The 23082-nt window shown below is 56.6% G+C and overlaps 1 protein-coding gene across 1 annotated transcript in view; it reads right to left on the reverse strand.

The window, feature by feature from the left end:
* Positions 1-214: 214 nt before the first annotated feature.
* The window catches only part of MYO7B (myosin VIIB), a 97419-nt gene continuing 74551 nt past the window's right edge, over positions 215-23082 (reverse strand). Inside the window, exons 25-48 of the mRNA XM_069576870.1 lie at positions 22785-22862; positions 22509-22636; positions 21128-21254; positions 19574-19693; positions 18101-18274; positions 17245-17472; positions 15694-15861; positions 10537-10654; positions 10324-10450; positions 8899-9065; positions 7783-7964; positions 6732-6862; positions 6282-6439; positions 5929-6082; positions 5350-5505; positions 4637-4742; positions 3563-3676; positions 3286-3373; positions 2650-2756; positions 1997-2182; positions 1674-1790; positions 1408-1491; positions 1113-1232; positions 215-730 (exon numbers count right to left, since the gene is read on the reverse strand). Coding sequence (XP_069432971.1) covers positions 629-730; positions 1113-1232; positions 1408-1491; positions 1674-1790; positions 1997-2182; positions 2650-2756; positions 3286-3373; positions 3563-3676; positions 4637-4742; positions 5350-5505; positions 5929-6082; positions 6282-6439; positions 6732-6862; positions 7783-7964; positions 8899-9065; positions 10324-10450; positions 10537-10654; positions 15694-15861; positions 17245-17472; positions 18101-18274; positions 19574-19693; positions 21128-21254; positions 22509-22636; positions 22785-22862 — 3240 coding nt within the window. The 3' untranslated portion in view covers positions 215-628. The remainder of the gene's footprint in view (positions 731-1112; positions 1233-1407; positions 1492-1673; positions 1791-1996; positions 2183-2649; positions 2757-3285; positions 3374-3562; positions 3677-4636; positions 4743-5349; positions 5506-5928; positions 6083-6281; positions 6440-6731; positions 6863-7782; positions 7965-8898; positions 9066-10323; positions 10451-10536; positions 10655-15693; positions 15862-17244; positions 17473-18100; positions 18275-19573; positions 19694-21127; positions 21255-22508; positions 22637-22784; positions 22863-23082) is intronic.

Consider the following 23082-nt stretch of genomic DNA (forward strand, 5'->3'; position numbering starts at 1 on the left):
TCCCTCCCCAGTCTGAGAAGCAGGAAGGGAAGGAGGTGGAAAGAAAGCTGAGACACGGAAGTCATTCTCTGAGGATGAAGCTGTCCTCCCTGTCCATGGGGGGATCATAGTGCTTTTTGCTTTTCACAGAAGGAACTTTTCCTGGCCAGCACCTCCTGGATCTCCTGCCCATCTAACCCACAACCCTCTTCTCTCACCGACACACACTCCCCAGTGCTCCATGAACGTTTATTGAACATTTCTAGGGGGTCCATGCATTGGAGAAGGAAATGGCAACCCACTCCAGTGTTCTTGCCTGGAGAATCCCAGGGACGGGGGAGCCTGGTGGGCTGCCATCTATGGGGTTGCACAGAGTCAGACACGACTGAAGCAACTTAGCAGCAGCAGCAGGGGGTCCTCTCCATCATCCACCTGTCAGCTGGGAGGCCTACCACTCCCGGTGCTGCCCTGGGCTCCTGCCTTTGCCTCTCATAGTCAGCACCCAGGGGAGGGACCCACTGGGGTGCCAAAGGGTGGGAGGGTGTGTTCTGGGAAGAGGGCAGGCCTTGGGCCCAGAGGAGGGCCTTGGGTAAGCCCCACAAGGACCCTGACTGGGGAGGGCGGCTGAGTGGGCCAGAGGACCCTGCTCCTACAGGTAGCTTGAGACTGAGCCACGGGGGCCCCGCTGCCGGTTCACGGTGCTTATCAGCTGCTGCACGTATGAGGTCAGCAGGTCATCCATCTTGTAGCCCTGCGTTAGGGAAAGGTGGGGTACAGTTAGGCAGGGCGTGGACCAGGGCTTAAGGGGCAGACGTGGTGAAGAGAGAAGCAGGACTGTGTCTGGGCCCTGAGAACTCACCCCTCCTGGGACCACAGAGCCCCCTGCCAGGCCTGAGGCCCCCGAGTGACACGCCCAGCCCTTCCCGCACTGCACCTCCATCGAGTCCTCCACCACCCCAGCCTGGCCTGTCCCTGCCCGGCATGGGAGCTGGGCCCTCCCATGAGCAACTCACCCGGTGGCATCAGGGGTCAAGCTGTGGGAAAGCTAGTGTCCAGAGCCTCTGGGCACTTTGCGTCTGGGCTGGGAAAAGGGACATGGGGCCCCCGGAAGGCCCCCCGGGCCTGGAGCTCACCAGAGAGGTCTCACACAGCAGGCGGCTGCCCCGGCCCAGGCCCCCCAGCACCATGTGGAAGTAGGTGCTTCCGCTGCTCCAGCTGGCGATCTTGGTGAAGGGGTAGGTGGTGAGCAGGTCCTGCGGCCACAGCAGGCAGGTGGGTCAGAGCCAGCCAAAGCCCAGGAGGCCTGAGGGGCCCCGGGGCTGAACTGCTGCCCAGGATCCTCCAGAGCCCAGGGCTGACGTGTAGGAGGACGGGCGCCCAAGCCCCCTGCACAGGGGCCCCTCCGGCCCTGCCAGGGCCCTCTGCTACCTTGGTCTTGGGGTGGATGAGCAGGACCCCGTGCCGGTTGATGGCGATGAGGATGATGTCTGGGTGGGAGGGCTCCGAGGTTTGCTGCGGAGAGAGGGCGTCACAGGGATCACAGCCCCTCCCTGAGATGCACGCACACACGCATGCCCTCCCAGACCTGGCCGTGGCCCTGCCTGTGGCTTGTCTGCAGGAGAAGCTCAGGCGACCGGGGCCAGAGCTGTGTGGGGTCTGCCTGGCCAGGACGGCGGGTCTGGGGTGCCACCTACCTTCACCTCGAAGAAGGCAGACCCAAAGGTGGGCCACCGGCAGATCCACTTCAGGAAGGCCACCTTGGCCTCCTCCACTGTCTTGTCCTTGTGCTTGTTGCAGGCCAGGAGGATGTTCTAGGGGAAGCCAGGGCCAGTGAGGTCTCAGTGGAGACCACAGCCTGGCTGGGCCACCACCTGAGGCCCTGCAGCCCCGGCCAGAACAACGGCTGCTGCCTGAGGCCGCAGGTGGCAGACCCAATCCACCTTCCCACAGCCACACGTGGGCAGGGCCCCTATGGTGGCCGCAGCTAAGGGCCCCCTCCCCAGCCCCCAACAAGGACCTTCTTCCACTCCTCCAGGGACATTAGGCGCGTGAGGTTCTCAGGCACGAGTTCCCGCAGGATCTTGGGGATGCTGGCTGGCTGGGGCCGGTCATCACCAAACCTGGCCTTGTAGATTAGGCCGGCCAGGTGGATGGCATCCTCCCTGGAACACTTGTGGAACCCACGCAGGTACTTGGGCAGCTCCTGGGTGAAGGGAAAGCTGGACTTTAGGCTCCTGCCACCGCCAGCTTTGCGCTCAAGTGGTACCCCAGTAGAATGTAGGAAACGGAGCCTCAGAGAGATAAGGTCCTCAGGGTTAGGTTTCCAGCGGAGGGGAGACGGCTGAGCGTGGGTAGGGCTCCCCAACGCCTCACTGCAGAGCCGGGCCTGTCTACCCCTTCAGGGCAAGGCCTAGCACTTGGCAGGCTCGGGACCCTCTGGGCCCTCCCCTCACTGGTAGGCATGTTGCAGGTGAGGGTACAGCCACTGTCTGCAGGTGCCACTGCCCCAGGGCACTGCTCTCCATCTGCTCCTGGCTCCAGAACCCTGACCAACCACGAGGCCCTGGGCGGGAGGTGGGTGGCCCTGGGCAAAGAGGCCATGTCCCACTCTGAGGGCAGGTGTGACTGAGCGAGAGTGGCCCCAACACCCCCCAGGAGGTGGCCCGGTACCTGGTGGTAATGAAGGATGGTGTCTGCCTTCACATCCTTCCCAGGGGCCACGTTGAGCCACAGTTTCCGCATGAAATACACCTGATAGGGGATGGTCACAGGGGCCCCTGGGCAGGGGCAGCAGTGAGCACAGAGCCTGTCCCTGGCCAGGCAGGCTCTGAGGCCTTACCCCCACTCCTGCACCCTGCCACTTGGCCCTCCCACCTCGCTGCTGTGTCTGCTACCATGACCTCCCCCTTGGGAAGCCTCCATGCCTCTTTCTCCCTGGCCCCCAGCCCCTCCTCAGCCTTCAGGACGAGTGGGCGCTCCCAGATCTCCCTGCAGGGTCAGACTCCCTTCTGCCCCCGTGCACCCTTCATCACCCCAAAGTCCGGCCATGTGTTCCAGGCCTGCCCCATGCCTGCCCCTGCCCGAGCTGGCAGAGCTCTCAAGGCAGGGCCTCACTGGCTGGCCCCAGGCCTGGCCATACCCACGAGCCAGGGCACCTGAGGGGAATGAATGAACATGGGCCATGTGGGAGGGTCCAGGGGAGCTGTCTGACCCTGGCCCAGGAGGCAGACAAGCTCTGCTTCACCTCACATCCCAGCAACACCCTCCTTTGTGGCCCCAGCCTGGCTCCCAGAACCTTCTGCTCACCTTCCTTCTGGGGCTTGTTCTTCTTTACCCAGTCGGACACGTGCCGCAAGGAGTCAAAGAAGTAGTCTCCCTCCTTCTGGCTGATGACCTGGGGCAGGTGGAGACGAGGGTACAGGCAGGCAGGTAGGTGTGCAGGAGGCCAGGTGTCACCCTGGGGCTCCGTGACCCCTCTCGCCTGTGTGCCTGTGAACCTCGGCGGGCTGGCCCAGTGCCGGTGGGAGACCCCCACCCGCCTTAACTGCCTTCCCTCCCGCCCCCTGGCCTGTGGGCCACCCACCTTGTCTGCGATCCTGATGAAGAGGCTGCAGCCCTCCCAGGAGGCAAGCTGCAGCCGGGCGGCGATGCTGTCACAGGCGTCCCGCACCCGGGTGTTGGCACCCACCTCCAGCATCTGGGCAGAAAGGCGGACTGGCTCAGCTCTGGATAGCCCTCTGAGCCCTGCTGGCTAAGGCTGGGCATGCCCTGTCCTGAGAAGGCTGAGACTACCCCTCTAGAGACCTGGCCAGATGTGTGCACTGTTTTGTCACAGGGCTCACTGTCTCGGGGTACCCAACAGGCCTGGCTGTTTCCCCCTGCTCTGAGAGCCTGCAGCCAGACTGGGAACTTCCCATCACGGGCTCTGCCATCTCCAGGCCACAGTCCACTTGGGGAGGGCCGTGAGGTCATCACCCCCGCTTCTCCCTCCACCGCTGCCATTTAGCCCAGGGTCTCCCACTGGAGGGAGGGATGGCAACCCACTCCAGCACTCTTGCCTGGAGAATCCTTTGGACAGAGGAGGCTGATGGGCTACAGTCCACGGGGTCGCACAGGGTCAGACACGACTGAGCGACTGGGCACGCACGCATGCACTCCCACCTCGCGCCTGTCTCTTCCGCTGTCCCCACAGCCAACTGGGCTCCATCCATAGGCACCTCATGGGCTCCTTGCTCACTGCGGCTTCAGGACTGGGTGGAAGCCCCAAGGGGTCTCTAGGCCCTGGAACTCAGCCTCGTTGCCCAGCCTCCTGGCCTCTTCACTCCTGCGCCTGGCCTGGAAGGCCCCCGATGCCTTTGGGGCATCCCAACTCCCCGCCATACTACAGCCTCACCAGGGCCAGTAGTCCCCTGCATGACCCGGAGCTCCTGCGGGCGCCCAGCACTCAGTTCATGCTGGTGGGGGCCAGCGAGAGCGGAGCCGTATTTTCACAGGAGAGGGGCGAGGAGCGCACAAGGGGAGACAGTCCGTTTGAACTCATACAGCTGTGTCCGTAGGTGTCTCCCAGCCCTCCTAGAGTGACCCCAGTGGGGAAGTGCCTTGCTCTGGCTGTGAGCCCCGGTGGTGGTGGGGGGTGGGGTGGGGGAGGGAGGCTCACCTCGCTCGTGTCGTTGGGCAAGTGGACCTTGTGGCAGACGCGGGAGACGTTCTGCTCAGCGGCCTCCACCTCCACCTGGTGCGGCGGCTGCTTCCGGGGCCCTGTCCTGGAGCCAAGTGCGTGCTGCACGGGCCACCCACCACCCCCACCCAGGCCCGGCCCCGGCACCAGCCTCTAGCTCAGCTATGTGCCATGCACACAACGGAAGCTAAGCCCGGAGACGTGCATGGTGGAGCCCAGGTCAGGGCGGGGAGCTGCCCTGTGGAGGCGCTGGACACATGCCCCATAGGAGGCGGCAGAGGCCAGCCTGGCCCCATCTCCCAGGAGCCCCAAGGTTTGAGGACACACGTGGGGAGAGGACCAGGCTGGGCAGGCCACCAGCGGGCAGGGCGGGTCGTGTTCCCATCTTCACATAGCCGGGCATTGGGTATGGGCCTCTTCATACCCAGGTGGCCACTCATGGCAAGAAACTCCACCAACCCCTCCAGCCTCCCTGCAGCCCTCCTGGGCCTCTCTTTGTGTCTTCCTCTCTGGTTGCTGGGACTGGGTCCTATCTCCCCAGACTGATACCACTTCAGAGAGGAAGCTGAGTCTGGCTCCTCTGGCAGGTGTGTCCCCACTGGAACACGATCCTGGGAGACTGGAGGCTGCCCCTCTTCGCCCGGCACTCCCAGACCAATGTTCCAGGAGCACCTAGGAGTTGGCAGGCTCACCTCAGGACCCTCTGGATGCGGCGGCTGCAGTCGGGTGCCAGCACCTTCCTTCTCCGCGTGTCTATGAATTTCTGGGCATGTGGCAGCAGCGCCTTGCCGGGTGGGAAGAGGCCGGTGCAGAGCCATAGCAGCTGCCAGCCCCTCTCCTCGCTGTACCTGTGGGCGGCAGCACAGGTCAGCCCAGGAGGGGCCCCTCCTGGAGGCCCGGCCCGCCAGCACTGCAGGGAGATGGGGCTCTATGTAGGATTATCACGTGAGCAGAGGCCTGCCTGAGGCCCTGGGCAAGGAGGCCACTGCGCTGCTGCCAATGCCACCAAAGTGTTCCCGCTCACAAGAAGGGGAGGGAGTGCTATTGTGCCCATTTTGTGGAGGAGAGCACTGAGGTTTAGAGAAGCCAGAGGACAAAGGAGACAGGGTCGGAGAGGTACGGCCCAGGGCAAAAAGTCCCAACACCCCCCGCCCAGTGTTACAACGAAGGCTGCCTTTATGAGGTAGGGGCTGGGGGAAGGACCAAGGGGGCCCCGGGCACATCAACCCTGTGCCCGCTGTGCCTTCCATCCCTCCCCGCTGCCCACAGACCTCTTGGTGTTGTGCGTCAGCTGCTTCAGGATCTGGCAATAAACCTCGTCCTGCAGGACGGCCTCCTGGAGGGCTGATGAGAAGATCTGGTCGGTGAGCTCCAGGGAGGTCCAGGCCTGCCGAGATGGGTAGTCACCCATGTACCTGAGGATGGGTGCAGCCGTCAAGGAGCAGCGCCCATCACCACCGATCCTGAGTCTGGCCGGGAGCTGATCCCCCGCCACCCCGGGGCACCTCACTGCCTCTGGAGCAGCCCCCTGCCCTGAGAGGCCTGGCCCTCGGGTGGGCCGGCCGTGGGGCCCGTGCCCACAGGCTTGGTGTGGGGCTGGGGCAGGCTGGCTGGGAAAGGATATCAATGAAGATCTGACAGGCAGCATCCCGCAGCTCAGCGTTGGCGTGGACGCGCCGGAGCAGCGGCTGCCGCAGGGGCTCGGCCGAGTGGGCCCACAGCTGCCCCCGGGTTCGGGCCAGAGGCAGCACGGCTCTGCTGACGGTCTCCTTCTCTGGGATCCTGTGGGGATGGGGGCCAGGGTCAGGGTGTGCGCTGTTCCTTGTACCTACCCACCATGGGCCATGCACACACAGTGCAGAGAGAGCCCAGGGTTCCAGGGTGGGCCCCCAGAGGGATGCCCTCTGCGCCCACAGCACTCCGCTAAGAAACGGGTGGGCCATGTCAGGGTCAGAGGGCCCCCTCCCTGCCCAGGGAGCCCAGGTGGGCGCGGCATCTGCTTCCATGGACCTGAGTGCCCAGGGAGCACAGAAGGGCTGGCTGGGCGGGGCCCGGGGTGGAGTAGGGTGTGCACCTGAAGAATTCATAGGAGAATTCCTCCAGCGTGTGCAGGTTCTCCTCGGGCTGCTCCTCGGGGGGCGCCTCTGTGGGCCTCCCCTCCTGGGCCGCCAGCTTCCGCTTCTCCGGTGACATGGCCAGCAAGCTCTGGGGGTGGGGTGGGGCACAGGTATGGGTGTCCAGAAGGCCCCATCCACAGGCTCCTCCTGGCCAGGTGTCCTCAGAGACTTGGGAGGGGCCAGGCCGCAGGGCTGGACAGGCCTGGACCTACCCCTCCTGTGTCTCCTGCTCTAGAACCCAGGACCAGTGGCTCGATGTTTCTGAACCTGTTTCCTTTTTCTTCAGGGGGCGCTCAGGCCCACCAGGCTCCCCTCTCCCGGGGCACTTCTCTTCAGGGGTATCCCTTACCCTGGCCCTGCTGGCCTGGCCCCCCACCTCCTTCGGGCCTCATCACTGACGTGTCTGACCCTCAGGGAAATCCTCCTGGACAGGGTGAACCTCCTCCTAGAATTTGCTCCTGTAACAAGTGCTGCTTCTTGGTGGCACTTTGCACACTTGCCATCAAGTATGCCATCATCATTCGTCCAAGTCTCCTTGAGGGTGGAGATGCTTTGGTGTTTGATACTGTATTGTGGTACAGGGCACACAGTTGGCCCTCATACATGCATTTGGGAGGCCTGTCTGTCCTGTCTCCCTGCGGGGGGAGGCGCTGGTCTTGGGGGTTAGGGTGGCATGGTTGTCAGGGATAGGGAGGCTTAAGCCTCCTTGGGTCAGGGTTTTTAAACAACATTGAGGCAAGACGGGTTTACCCCCAGGACGCTCCCTGGTGGGAGGGGTGTGCACTGACTGAACACCTGCTGAGTGCCAGGTGGTGCCCCAGCCACTCACTGCACAAGCACTTCCTGCCTCTCCCAGAGGGGCGGTGGGGCTGGCAGGGCTGACATGACACCCAGGCTTTCTGGGGGTGGGGCCCAGGCACCTGAGCTAGGACCCCAGGCCTGGCATCTCAGCCTCTTCCCCAGGTGTCCAGGGGTGCCCAGCTGAGGGCAGGCGAGCACGTGAGTTACCAGCAGCTGTGCTGAGGGCTTGGTGACTGTCGGGATGGCGTAGAGGCAGGAGGTAGGCACCAGTCCTGTCTTCTCGGTCCGGTCATTCTGGGCTAGGGTCCAGTTCTCAGAGGCCAGCAGGCCCTGCTTCTTTGTCAGGATCAGCAAGTCCCCCTTCTTAAAGGGCAGGAGGGTGGAATCCTCTACGGTCACACAGACACACGCAAGAGACAGAGAGACAGTTTCCCCAGGGTTCAGCGGAGGCCAGGGGCCCTGCTGGCATCCTGTGGGCCATCCCCTCCGACAGGTGAGGAAACAGGGACACAGAACAGGGGGCCCAAGGCCACTCCGAGAATGACTGAGGCTAGGATTCCCCAAGCTCAGGCACTCGGGGGGCCTGGACAGACACAGCCAGGCAGGGAGAAGCTGAGGAGACCTGCTCTGAGGCCTGAGCAGGAAGTGGCCAGGGAGCTGTGAGGCAGATGGACCAAGGGGACAGAGGACCGGAAGGCTGTCACCGGCCCTGCCCAGGAGCTAAGTGATCTGTCTGAGCCTGTTTCCTCAGCTGTAAAATGGAGACTATCACCCCTCCCTCCTGGGGCTGCTGTGAGGATGGGATGGGCCATGGGGACAAAGCTTCTGCTGATGTTTCCAGGGCAGTTAAAACCCTGTGCACAGCCCTCCCCAGCTCCCCTACTTTCTGAAGCCTGATTTCCAGCTGTGCTGAGGGAAGCTCACCCTGCCCCCATCCCCACCCGCAAGCTATGCGGCCCTGGGTGAGCTGTGTTCTTCCTCTAAGCCACCAATCCTTGCCTGCAACACTGGATAACAGGGGAGGGTGTGTACTGCATGGGCTGGTGACCTGGCTGGCTCTCCCCCTGCTTCCAGAAGAAGGACATCCCTTGGTGCCCTTCACTTTGGAGGGGCTGAGAGCCCTCCTGAATTCCCTTATCTTGCAGGAAGGAGGGCCTTGCCCATGGGTGACCCTGCGCGCTTTGTGGCCTCTCTCCCTGTCTTTGCTCGAGCCCCTGCCCTCCGCCTGCTTTGTGACCACCAGGGCCTGGAACAAGCAAGCCGCCCTCCCACCAGCCACATGAGCAGCCCCTCACCGGGCCCCCTCCCCGCCTGGCTGGGCACCTGTGGCCTTCCTGTCCTGCAGGGCCATGGCGAACACGGACCTCTCCTTCAAGCCCTCCAGAAACATGGCCACCAGCTCGGCGATGGCCACGCTGCTGGGGGACCGGAACTCATACTCCTCTTCATGCAGCGTGCACAGCGTCAGCCTCTGCCCACCCCGGGCCTCCCTGAGGGGGGAAGGGGGCAATGTGACCAGAGGCCTGCCCCACCCTCCCCCTGGGTCCGCCCCTCAACAGCCTGAGGGGTGACCTGCCCAAGTTACAGAGTCCAGAGAGCCAACCATCGCACCATGAAGCCCTCTTACAGATGAGGAAACTCCAGTGTGTCTGGAGCCATACAGGGCCTGGGGCTGAGCATGGGTCTGCCCTAGCCCCGGACTCTCTGTGTGCGTGGGCAGATGAGCCAGAGCTTAGAGTCCTGTTCTATGGGTTTCAAAGGCAGTGGTGGTGCCAAGCCTGTCTGTGGAGTCAGCTCTGGGCAGGCAAGGAGATGGTGTACCAGCCTGGGTGAGTTTGGGTGAGCTACCCAGCTTCTGCGGGCTTCCCTGGTAGCTCAGCTGGTAAAGAATCCGCCAGCAATGCAGGAGACCCTGGTTTGATTCCTGGGGTGGGAAGATCCCCTGGAGGAGAGCATGGCCACCCACTTCAGTATTCTTGCCTGGGAAATCCCATGGACACAGGAGCCTGGCAGGCTACAGTCCATGGGGTCGCAGAGTCGAACACAACTGAGCGCCTAAGCACCTACCCTTTGCATGCCTCTGTTTATTCATCTGCAGAGTGTGGGGTGATGGGGAGACTTATCGGAATAGAAGAGAGCACCTAGCACAGTCCGCCTCAGTGAGTGGTGCCAGCATGTGCCCTGCACACTGGGAATGACTATAATGGTCATGCCACACTAGGGTGTGTTTTAACCAAGGAGGGGCCCTGGCAGGGCACAGGCAGGCCTTCCAGAAGGGCGTGGAGGCCTTCTCAGTAGATGAGAGCTGGGGGCGGGGTGTCTGGGGCACGCATGGCATGCAAGGTGGTCCTCACTCTGCTCCACACCCTGCACACACAGGCCTGTCCCTCACTCCCTCTCCCAGACTGCTGGCACCTCCACGTGAGCAGCACCCACCAGCGAGAAGAGAAGAAACCTAGAAGCGAATGGATGCCCTGAAGGCTGCAACCTTATGTGCCTCTTTCCGGGGGAGCTGGGCTCTAGAGGAAGCTCGAGGGGGCAATCGGTGGCGTGAGGACGCACTGCTGGCCCCAGGACAGTGGAGGGTGGGGCCTGAGCCAATGGCCATCATGCCGCACGTATGACGCGGTGTGAGCCAGTCGGGCCCCCAGGAACAGTGTGCCCCACCCCTCTCCCTGCCTCTCCTGGAGCCCCAAGGACTGAGGTTGTGGGGAGAGGCAGGTTTGGGGCTTCCCTCGGAGCACCCACCTGTTGGTGATAAGACTCATGACCTCGAGGAAAGAAAGTTCTAGGAGCACCTTCTCCTTCTGGTCCAGGAAGTACAGCCCCTTCCAGTTAACAGCCAAGATCAGCTGAGTCTTGGGCAGTCGGGGGCCTGGCAGAAGGAGAGAGGGGTGTGAAGCCAGGGCTGGTCCAGGGTGGGGGCCCACTGGCACCCTCTTATACATCAGACACCATTACCTGAGAGTGTGGTGACTTCAAAGAGCCGGGAGAAGAGCAGTGGCCACTTCAGGCAGGCAGTGTCCACCACCTGCTCCTGCACGGTCAGTGGCCTGGCCTGCTTCTGGGTATAGGGAGCCTGCACGGAGGTTGCAATGATGAGTCACCTCCATCACTTACCCCCCAGCTAACTCCTCACCCAGTGCCCAGGGAACTCATTTGCTGGATCATTCTGTGAAATTGCCACCTAAAGCCAGGCCAGTGTCAGTGAGAGTCAGGTGAGGGACTCTGGTGGGCTGGGGAGGGCCCATCACTGGTGCTTCTGATCCCCACTTTAGAATCAGAGCTCCCGAGGGCCGGAGGGCCAGGCTGCTGCTCGCTGCCTGAGCCTGGAAGACAATGAGGGGCACGTGCAGGTGTCTGTGGGCCCCTGTCTGCAGCCCCTGTCTGCGGGCTCAGACTGGCTCTCACCAGCACCGGCCTCCTGTGGCTACATGTTGCTCCGTGCTCGAGGCCCGCGTTGGTGTCTGTCTCTGTGTTGGTGGTGCTCCGCTCTGCCTCTCTTCTACACATTTGGAAGGCGTCTCTCAGGGACCTTCATCTCAATCCCCCTCCCCAGTCCTGTCTCACCTTCCTCCCTCCCTCACCCTTGGCTCTATCTGACCTTCACCCTTTCCTCTTCCCATCTTCACAGATCTGTAACATCCAACTGTAATATCGCGGCCGTAACATCCAGTTGAGCTTTCCTGTTATGGTTTGTTGGATAAAATGTTGTTTCTCTTGTTCCTTCCTTAAAAGGTGGTTGGGTAACATTCATATACTGAATCAGGGGATGTAAATGGACACATCCCGAGATCTGGCACTTTGAAACACATATCAGGGATTTTAGAACATTCATGCGTGCTCATTCACTTTAGCCATGTCTGACTCTTTGTGGCCCTATGGACTGTAGCCTACCAGGCTCCTCTGTCCATGGAATTCTCCAGGCAAGAATACTGGAGTGGACTGCCATGCCCTCCTCCAGGGGATCTTCCCGACCCAGGGGCTGAAGCCCTGTCTCTTACGTCTCCTGCATTGGCAGGCAGGTTCTTTACCACGGGCACCACCTGGGAAACCCAACATTTGTACTCTGAAATCCCTTTTCAAGAAATTGATCTTGACGAAATAACCATCAAGCATATAAAAGTTTTATCTACAAAGAGATTCACTTCATCATTTTAACAGTGAAAGTGGGACATGACCTTGAAATTCACCAGTGAATGAATTGTAGCTCATGAATACGGTACTCTTCAGCCCTTAGAAACAGATTGGTATTTAGTGACACAGAAATAAGGGCCCAAACTATTATGCAAAGTGAAGAAGCAGGTTGAAAGCTGTCTAATGATGATTCCACTTTAATTTTTTAAAAAGGTGTGTTTCCTAACAATGAGAAAAGAAAAAGAGAAATTAAGGAAATAATCCTTTCACCATTGCAATGCAAATAATAAAATACTTAGGAATAAATTTACCTAAAGAAACAAAAGACTTATATATAGAAAACTATAAAACACTGATGAAAGAAATCAAAGAGTTCACAAACAGATGGAGAAATACCATATTCATATATAGTGAAAATGAGTATACTACCCAAAGCAATCTACAGATTCAATGCAATCCCTATCAAGCTACCAACAGTATTTTTCACAGAACTAGAACAAATAATTTCATAATTTGTATAGAAAGACAAAAAACCTCAAATAGCCAAAGCAATCTTGAGAAAGAAGAATGGAACTGGAGGAATCAACCTGCCTGACTTCAGGCTCTACTACCAAGCTACAGTCATCAAGACAATATGGTACTGGCACAAAGACCGCAATATAGATCAGTAGAACAAAATAGAAAGCCCAGAGATGAATCCATGCACTTATGGACACCTTATCTTTGACAAAGGAGGCAAGAATATACAATGGAGAAAAGACAATCTCTTTAACAAGTGATGCTGGGAAAACCGGTCAACCACCTGCAAAAGAATGAAACTAGAACACTTTCTAACACCATACACAAAAATAAACTCAAAATGGATTAAAGATCTAAATTTAAGACCAGGAACTATAAAACTCCTAGAGAAAAACATAGGCAGAACACTCTCTAACATAAATCACAGCAAGGTCCTCTATGATCCACCTCCCAGAGTAATGGAGATAAAAGCAAAAATAAACAAATGGGACCTAATTAAACTCAAAAGCTTTTGCACAATGAAAGAAACTATAAGCAATTTGAAAAGACAGGCTTCAGAATGGAAGAAAATAATAGCAAATGAAGCAACTGACCAAGAATTAATCTCAAAAATATACAAGCAGCTCATGAAGCTCAACATCAGAAAAATAAATGACCCAAACAAAAAATGGGCCAAAGAACTAAACAGACATTTCTCCAAGGAAGACATACAGATGGCTAAGATGAAAAGATGTTCAACATCACTCACTATCAGAGAAATGCAAATCAAAACCACAATGACATATCATCTCACGCCGGTCAGAATGGCTGCTATCAAAAAGTCTACAAACAATAAATGCTGGAAAGGGTGCGCAGAAAAGGGAACCCTCTTACACTGTTGGTGCGAATGCAAGCTAGTACAGCCACTATGGAGAACAGTGTGGAGATTCCTTAAAAAACTGGAAATAGAACTGTCATACGACCCAGCAATCCCACAGCTGGGCAAACACACCAAGGAAACCAGAACTGAAAGAGACACATGTACCCCAATGTTCATTACAGCACTGTTTACAATAGCTGGGACATGGAAGCAACCTAGATGTCCATCAGCAGACGAATGGATAAGAAAGCTGTGGTACATACACACAATGGAGTGTTACTCAGCCATTAAAAAGAATACATTTGAATCAGTTCTAATGAGGTGGATGAAACTGGAGCCGATTATACAGAGTGAAGTAAGTCAGAAAAAAAAAAAAACCACCAATACAGTATTTTAATGCATATATACAGAATTTAGAAAGATGGTAATGAGGACCCTATACGTGAGACAGCAAAAGAGACACAGACATAAAGAACAGTCTTTTGGACTCTGTGGGAGGGGGCGAGGGTGGGATGATTTGGGAGAATAGCACTGAATCACGCATATGTGAAACAGATTGCCAGTCCAGGTTCAATGCATGAAACAGGGCACTCAAAGCCGGTGCACTGGGATGACCCAGAGGGATGGGATGGGGAGGGAGGTGAGAGGGGGTTCAGGATGGGGGACACATGTATACCCATGGCTGATCCATGTCAATGTATGGCAAAAACCACCACAATATTGTTAAGTAATTAGCCTCCAATTAAAATAAATTAATTTTTTTTAAAAAGTGTGTTTCTTGCATTCCAATCATATGCACATGTCAGCTGTGTCCATGAGACTAAAGCAGTCTGGAAGGATAGGTACTGCAGTGTTAAGAGGGAGGAGCTCTTTGATGTGATACTATTGGTGATCTCCCCTTTTTCTTTGTGTTTGTCTTATTTTCTGGTTTATTTGGTAATGTCCACATTTTAGTGTTTACTGAAAAAATATCAGTGAAACTTAGGTTCCCTTTGGAAAAAACAGTGGTGTAAATTTCCTAATTCTTTACTCTCACCCCATCTCCCCTTCCCCAAAATGACGATGCCACTTCTTACTCTTGTTCATTCGGGTTCATGTGCATCTCTTGTCTCCTCTGCCTCGTACTAGTCCTAAAAAGTCCATGGCCTCTCCCCTGTAAACACATCCGCTTGGGCTGGGAAACAACAAAAATAATCCTCAAGGTTTGCTTCCCCAAATTCCTGTTCAAGGATTGTCCCCAAGAAATGATAGCGACCGCCTTGGGGAACAAAGCTTCTGTGGCCAAGCTTGTGTGAGGAATATTAGGCAAAACAATTGGGCTTCTCTCCTGCAGGACTCCTTGGAGCCTTTCCTCAGGGCTGTGTACTGTGATTCCTGAAGAGCAGGACAAAGCAAGCTGCATTCCCCCACTGCAGACGCGCACAGGACCCTTGTCTGCAAACCCACTCTGATCACGTCCTTTCCTGTGCCCGGAGTGCAGACTGCATCGGTCACCCTCCCTGCCCGGCCCTGAACTCGGGCAACCCCTGCTGTCTGAGCCATGCGCCTGGGGCTCATCTCCTGCAGCCAGGCCGTCAACCCGACAAACCAGCACTGCACTGCCTTTGAACTGCTGGCTGCCTGTCCTGCTGTTTCTTGGCTCCCAGTGCCACAGGGTAATTGAAGCCGGGGAAGGCTTCCCTGGTGGCTCAGATGGTAGAGAATCTGCCTGCAAAGCGGGAGACCTGGCTTTGATCCCTGGGTCGGGAAGATCCCTTGGAGAAGAAAATGGCTACCCACTTCAGTATTATTGCCTGGAGAATTCCACAGGCAGAGGAGTCTGGAGGGCTACAGTCCATAGGGTGTTAAAGAGTCAGATAAAACTGCGTGACTAACACACACACAAAAGCATTAACCAGAGGGTTTTATCCTCCCCCTTCCACCCCCTCACCCCATGCACAGCTCTTCTGCAGCAGCAGCTGCAGCACGGAGCCCACCAGCCCTTAGAGACGCCTTTGCACCCTCAGGACACACTGCAGAGCAAAGTACCCTATGAGGAAGGAGGCTCTGACAGAGGGGTGGTTTGGGACAACCCTGCGGGGAGGGGAAGAGAAGCAGGGGGATCAAGTCAGATGGCTGTCTTCTTGGGGAAGAGGCTGTGAGCCTCCAGGAACCACCTTTACTTGCTGTGGGCTGACCAAGCAGGTGTAGAGGAAGGGCAGCCCTCCCTGCCGTCCAGGCCAGCACCGGGCATTCAGGGCCCAGCAAGGGGACACCAATAAGGCCCAGGGCGGAACTGGGGCCAGGGAGAGGGTGTGCTCATGGTCAGCGGCTGGGGATGCCTTCTTGTACCCAAAAGCCAGGGCCCAGATTGACCCTGTAGTAGAGACCAGTGGAAGACTGAGCTGCCCAGACCAGCCAAGATGCCATCTTGTGAGGGGGGTGAACCTGAATGAGATTGTTTAAACCTAGAGACATAGGGCTATGGTGACTGGAGGTTAGTCTCCATCCCCTCAGTGAGTCGGGACTCATAATGGGATCTCCAGCCCCTCTAAATACCAAGGGGCCCACCACCTCCAAAAAGAGCTGCATAGCCAGAGTACACAGGCTGTGGGGAGGCTGACCTTGGCATAGGTGGTGGTGACCAGGCTGGCCCACTTCTCTGGGGTCTTGGTCCTGTACAGCTTGGAAGGGACACAGCTGGGCAGCAGCTCCCGGATGGCCTGGCTCCCGGCCGAGGCACCCAGCTGCACGTAGCAGTGCTGGGCCAGCAGCTCCACCAGCTCGTCCTCCTGCACAGCCCAGGGACACACACAGGAGCCGGGGTGGGGTGTGCATGTGAGAGCCCACTCTCCCCCAGGAAGCCTTGCCCCTGCTGAGCTCTCACCCCCCACAGCAGAGGACCTGCTAGGCAGCACCTGCCCCTCCCCCAACACAGCAGAGCCCCTGTGTGCCCTGACTGGGCCCAAGACAGGCTGCGCTCCTGTCGGCAGGCCGGAGTCTCCCAGCAGCCCAGCTTGAAGATAAGGCAGGTGTCTGTATGCTCCTTGTTCAGCCTGCATGAGCCAGTGAGTGTGCGGGACTGAGCTCTGGGGCCTGGGTGGAGCCCCAGCCCTGCTGAGTGAGGTGAGTGCTGTGGCTCAGTCACTGAGTCGTGTTGGACTCTTTGTGACCCCGCGGACTGCAGGACATCAGGTTTCTCTGTCCTTCACTTGTGGACAAGGCCTTTACCCTGTCTCCCCCAGTCCTCACTGGGCAAAGGTGACCTCCCTAGTTGTTCCTGCAGAGCCTCTGCTAGGATTCATGTGGGCAGGAGCCTGAGTAAGTCACTAGCAGGCCTGACATACAGAAGGTTCCCTGCTCCAGGCGCCCCACAGGGACAAGCTACCCCGTTCTTTCCAAGGAGACAAACCTTACCCAGCCATCTATTTGCCTGCCTTCTGACCCCACGCCCCCTTTGCCCCCACCTCTCCCTGCCCACTGCCCTGCTCCAGGCAGGCCTCCAGGACTGCCGCAGTTGCCTCTAGTCCCCAGCTCATCCTCTGGATTCAGGCCTGGGGAGCTCTGCACCCGCTGAACAGGCACAGCATTGCCTAAGGAGGTCAGGTGCGTGAGCTCCCCTACCCTGAGTCTCACAACCACACAGAAAGCTCTGGTGACTGCACCTTCCAGGAGAGAGCCAGAGGCTCAGAGAAGTGACCTAACGTTCCAAGGCCACACCTCCAGGAAAAGGCACAGGTGGGACCTGAATTCAAGTGCTGGGACTCCAAGGTGGTGTTCCTGACCCCCAGGCCCTGCTGCCCCATGAGCAGCTGCTGCGGTGAGGCTAGGCGGACCTAGCGCTGATGGGGGCGGGGGTGGGCTTTGCTGCCGGTGGCAGATGCCTCAAACCCCAGAAGCTTGAGTGAACCTGTGGCTAGAGGAGGAGATAGAGTCTACTGGGCAGGGACAGCTGCTCCCAGAGGGCCACAGGGACCTGTACTCACAGATGCATCCCGGGCCCACTCCCCTCCCTCAGCCTCCTACCCTCCATGACCCACCCGGCCTCCCCAGGGACATGGCTGGTGCCTAGCCCGGCTGCCCTCTGTCCCAAAGTCCCTGCCCTGGAACAGGGCCCTTCCCCAGGCTGTCTGAGAGGTGGGTCTTTGGGGCCCCGAGCGCTGTGGTCCCCTCACCTTCTCGAAAGGGTACTCGCCAAGCCAGACTCCGTGGAGGATCTGGCGGTAAATGAGATGGGTGCTGACCGGGTCCTCCTGGGAGTCGTGCCACGGGGTGAAGAACTCCTTCCGGAAGTAGAGGCGCCAGGGCGCCTGGCGCTCACTCTCGCCCCTCTCCCGGGCCAGCTGCTCACACTGGGCCAAGGCATCCATCACGTGGTCACGCCCGTTGCCCAGGGACCAGAACTGAGACCAGAACCAGGGCGGCAAGGGTGAGCGACCACTGCGTGTCAGCCCCCCGGGGACACCTGCCTTTGCCATACCCACGTGGAGGTGTGGACATCAAGAGGACAGGAACGCTTCAGACTCCTCCCCATTGGGCGTGGCCTGTCATTCACCCCTAAACACCCCTAGACTCTCCCCCTGCCGGCCCCTCTCACAGGAGGCTCATGCCCACGTGACTGGGTTAGAATGCCTTGATTCACTGGCGTGTGTATACCTGGTTCTGAGAGTGGGAATCAGGGCATCTGGGTGGGGCGATGATGTGGGGTTCAGGATGGGGCAGCACTGGTGTGACCTCCACATGGATGCGTGGGATTCTGAGCTCCCCAGGGTGGGGGGCTTGGCGCAGGATGTAGGCACAGCAGGGGACCTTCCAGGTGTGTGTGTGTGAGATACTAGGCTGAGTGTGTGAGTGTTGGGCCAGGGAGCAGGCTGCCTGGTTAGGCGGCACGTCTGTGAGCGGGAGTTTGTGTTCACATCTGTGTTTGGCAGCTGGGAAGGTGAGTGGTGCCTAGGCTGGCGTGATACAAGGGCTGGCACTGCCCTGCGTGTGTGACGGAGGCAGGGGGTGGATGGGACCCCTGGCCAGTACCTTGTCGTACACGGCGACCTGCAGAGAAAAGCCCAGGTGGTCACTGAGCCCCTGCTTGTTGGCGATGTGCAGGCAGACTTCCCGAGACGTTGAGGCTGAGTCCACCATGACCGTCAGGCTCTCTCCAGTCGCCAAGCTGATATGGATCGGGATGTGCTTCTTAGACTTGACAGCCTGGGAACGGACGAAGACTCAGGTCTTCTGCCCAGGAGGCCCCTCGGCTCAGCTGCCTGCGCTGGAGCTCCTGGAACTCTGCGATGGGAGGCTGGCCCACCAGGCAAACTTCCCAACCCACTGCCCCTGCGGGCGCATTCCCACAGGTTCTGGGGCCAGGGCCTTCTGAAGCCCTGCCCAGCTCGGCAAGGCGTTTACGAAGTCCTGGCCAGCAGACATGGCTGCTGAACCGAGGGACCCGCCAAGGCAAGAGCTGTTTAAGCACCGTGCCCATGGGGTGCAGCCTGTACTGGAAGGCCCCATTTTAACATGAGTTCCCTGAGCTTTAGCGAGATTGGGTGACTCAGGATCACAGAAAATCAAAAAGCTCTAGGAGTGTAGAGTCTTGGACTCTGGAACGCTTTGGGTCAGAGGGAGCCACTGTTACTCTCTGTGTACGGCAGGGCTTGAGCACAGGCCAGATGGCTGCAGCAAGTTCACTTTCAACTCCAGGGCTTCTGGGCAGAGCAGGTAGATGAGGTGGAGGAGGGAAGTCCTGCGGATGTTGGTGGCAGAGCGAGAACAGGACAGGGTGTGGAGGGAGGTGCTCTCTGTGTCCTGGTATAGGGCACCACAGGGCACAGAGCATGGGTACCTTCCAGGAGCCACGGGGATAGTGGGCGCCAGACCCTACCTGTGTCTGAAGTACCGTTCCTGAGGATCCTGCAAGAACTCACAGGCAACACAAGAATGCCACCTAGGTAGACAGCCTTGCACGACCATATAAAATGCAAGTGTCTTTGGGAGGGGTAAGCTTTAGACAGTTAGCAGCCACTCACACCATGCAGCTAAGGAACTAAGACTGATTTTCCCCTTCAGCTAGAAGGGCCCTAAGTGAAAGAGAAAGTGTTACTCAGTCATGTCTGACTTTTTGCAACCCCATGGACTGTGACCCACCAGGCTCCTCTGTCCATAAAATTCTCCAGGCAAGTATACTGGAGTGGGTAGCCATTCCCTTCTCCAGGGGATCTTCCCGACCCAGGGATTGAACCCGGGTCTCCTGCATTGCAGCAGATTCTTTACCGTTTGAGCCACCAAGGAATATCAATTTAGATGTGGGGGAGGTGGCACTTTTGAAGCCTGGACTGGGCCTGGGGAGGCTGAGCCCCAGCTGGGGCTCCCAGGGACCACTGGCCCAGAAGAGCGGGGAGGGGCCCAGAGCACATACTTCCTGTTGGCAGCCCCATGAGCTGTGCTGGAGGAGTCACAGGGGCTGCCACCACCCCACACTGGCTGCCTCCCATCCCCTCCAGCCCCTACCTGCAGCTCCAGCCAGGAGGGGGGCTCTGCGCGCACCCCATTGGCACAGGTGCGTCTCAGGCGCTCAGCACAGAAGGGCCCGTAGCCGACTGGTCCTTGACCGATGAAGTTCAGCAGATACTGGTGGATGAGGAAGGGGAAGGCATGAAGATACTTAGAATGGAGGCCGCTTTCTACTCACTGTCCAGATTCTAGGAGCTATGATACTAATTGTAATTGTGGATGATGGATGTATTACTTGGCAATCATTTTACATATACACCTATATAAAATCACAACACTGTATACCCTACATTTGAACAATGTTATATGTCAATAATATCTCAATAAAACTGGAAAAAAAGCTAAAATGATAATAGTGGTGGCAAAGGTGCATTAACATGGGGCTGTCACACTATGAGGAGTATCAGTTGCACAGCATTTCTGAGGAGCCATTTGTCAATATGTTTTAAATAGTGCATAATTTTAAAATGTGTTCACTCTTTGACCTAATTTGGTAAAGGTAAAAATAATTTGGTAAAGGTAGATATATAGTTTTTAATCATAGTGGTGTTTATGGTGATGGGCAGTTGAAACATAGACCCTAAATGTCCATCAAAAAGTGAAATATGCATTAGGAACACTAACAAGTGGCATTAGCGCTGCCATTTGGGGACAGTTTATGACATGAGAAGATGCTTATAAGTGAAAGCTGTAGGAGAGCCGATGTTCAAAATACGTTTGATGAGATGTTGAAACAAGGTGTTGAAAAGCTTTTTGTCTCTCAGATTCTTTGAGAAGATGCAGCCTGGAAGGATTTACTGGTGTCAAGGCTGCCCCAGGGCAGATGGCCAGGGTGCTCAGACTTCCTGCTGTCCCTGGAGGCATGAGCGATAGTGAGATTGTTTTCTGCGTGATCACAAGTATGACTCTCTCACACTACAAAAGGTCAGAAAGTGTAATGCAAGTTGCCTCTGGGTGTGAGGATGACTTTTACCTTATATTTAGACTTTTTACATTTCCTACACATTACTTTTTTCTCCCTCTTGGCTGCAGGGCATGTGGGATCTTAGTTCCCCAACTTGAGATTGAACCTGTGCTCCCTGCAGTGGAAGAGCAGACTGCTAACTACTGGATCACCAGGGAAGTCCCCCCTACATATTACTTTTATATTCAGAACCGAAAGGTGTATTAGAGTAGCGAAGCCTGGGGCCTCCAACACTTGGAAACACCTCTCTTGTTAGTTCTTAGGCCTAGAGGGAGATGCTGCATCCAGCCTCTCATTGGTTCCGATTCCTCAAACACTTTTGTCTTCTCAATGCCCATTTCATCCGCCACCTCACTGTCTTTTGGTGATGGAGCCCAGGTGAGATGGCCCCGCAGATCCTGATTAGGGGCCGGAGGAGCATCCTCTGTTATAGACGTGAAACTGAGGCCCAAAGAAAGCCAGGCGCTGCTGCCCATCCTGGCCTGCAGGAGAACCAGGCCATGGGCAGGGGTTTCTCCATCTGCTGCAGGGCCCTGGGCCCACCCGTGCTGCCCCCGCCCTCAGCTCCTGCCCCTGCCCCTCCCCACCTTCAGGAACCTCTCAGAAGGCGGGAAGCAGCCCAGGCACAGCCCGAGCAGGATCCAGCCCCGGGCCAGGCTGCTTGTTTTGTAGTTCTCGGAGAGCTGCTTGCAGATCTGGCAGTAAATTTCGTCCCTGAAAGACACAGAGCGCTGGGAGGCCAGGCTGGGGCTGGCTCTGGGGGAGGGGAGGAGCCCTATATTTTGTATGTAAAATCTTCCTAAATCTCTGGCTCACCCCTGGTCTACACATGTCTGAGGCAGACTCCAGGCAGTGCAGCAAAGGCTAAAACATCTGCACAGGGGTTCCAGCTGCTGCTTACCACAGTGAGACAGAGTCTGAACCCTACCAAACTAATTGCCTCCCACAATGAAAAGCCTTTGAAGGAATGCAACAGATTTGAGAGTCTTCAAACATATCATCCCCAACCCAAAAGTACTAGGCCACTGAGAAAATAATAGTCAAGTATCAGACACATGAGGAGACAGGAAAACATGACTATTCTCAAGAGAAAAGGCAGTCAATGGAAACTGACCCCAAGATGAACCAAATATTGATTTATCAGGAAAGGTTTTAAAATTACCATGACTATGATCAAAGATATAAAGGACATTATGCTCATAGTGATTTCTTGTTTAAGAAATCTTGGCAAAACAGAAACTACTTTTTTTAAAAAAAGAGTCAAGTGCAAACTCCAGAATTGAAAAATATAATATTTGAAATTTTAAAAAATATTGGATGGGTGTAACAGCAGACTGGGGAAGACAAAAGAAAAATCAGTTAATATGAAGACAGATTAATAGAAAATATCTAACCTCAAGAACAGAAGGGGAAAAAAGAAAGCACAGATGAACAGACCCTTAGGGATGGGACAGGCAATATAAAAGTCTTCTACAGATTTAATTAGAGTTCAAAGGAAAAGAGAGAGAGAGCGAAGGAGAAAAAAAAATTTGAAAAAAATTCCTTGAATTTGGTTAAAAATATTAATAATAACTTAAAATATGTGAACCCCTGAAATACAGTAGTCTGTCCTTGTAAGCAGTATACATAGTTCTTAAAATTTGCGTAAAAACACAATTTCTGTAAAGCAAGTTGTATAGAAAGCAAAACATACGGAACAAATGAGGAACTTGCCCATTTACAGGGTCTCGCAGGAAAGCTGGTTATAAGACGAATCAACCACCCATGATGAGTTTGTTTTCCTAAAACTGGGTTTTACCCAGGGGTTTTAATGCAGAGCATTAGAGAACCCCTGGTGGTTGTACGATCTGCTGTCCTGAGAGCCAGCCTGCAGGCTCCAGGGTGGGGAGCAGGTGAGGAATGGGGCCCAGGGCTGAGAGCTAGTGAGGGGCTGTGTTCTCAGGGGGCATGATGGGGGTAGGGACTGACCTGAGGCTGGGACGCAAGATGGCGTAGCCCACAACGAACTGCACCTTCTCCAGGTTGGACATGGGTCGGTCTGAGAGGGGGCTGTCCTCTTCAAATGCCTCTTCTCCAATATTCAGCTGGCTGGCCACCTTGAAACCCAAACGTAGCAGTCAGGACAACCAAGATCGCTTCCATTTGCAAAGAAGGAAACTGGGTGAAAGCCTGGAATGCTGCAGCTGGCCGGCCAGTGGGCAGCAGAGCTGGGAGCAAGCCTGGGTCTCCTGGCTCTGGGCTTACCTGGCCTGTAACCCAGGAGGACCGCTTCAGCTTCATGGAGGAGATGTCCTTGGTCCCTCTGTCCCTGCGGCTGAGCTTCTGTGGAGGGAGACAGCTCCTGAGGGAAGGTGAAGCCTGGGCAGCACCTCCAAATCTAACCCAAGACCCGCCTGGGCGGGGCTCATCTCTAGCTCCCGAGCCTTTTCCCAGCGTGACTCATAAAGCAGTGCGTACTCCCTCATCTCCACCAAGCCGCGCAACACTGACAGGTGTGCGCCGCCATCCTCACTGCTGGGCGAAGAAACAGGCGAGAGAATGC

The sequence above is a fragment of the Ovis canadensis genome, chromosome 2 (assembly GCF_042477335.2).
Source record: "Ovis canadensis isolate MfBH-ARS-UI-01 breed Bighorn chromosome 2, ARS-UI_OviCan_v2, whole genome shotgun sequence".
Taxonomy (NCBI): Eukaryota; Metazoa; Chordata; class Mammalia; order Artiodactyla; family Bovidae; genus Ovis; species Ovis canadensis.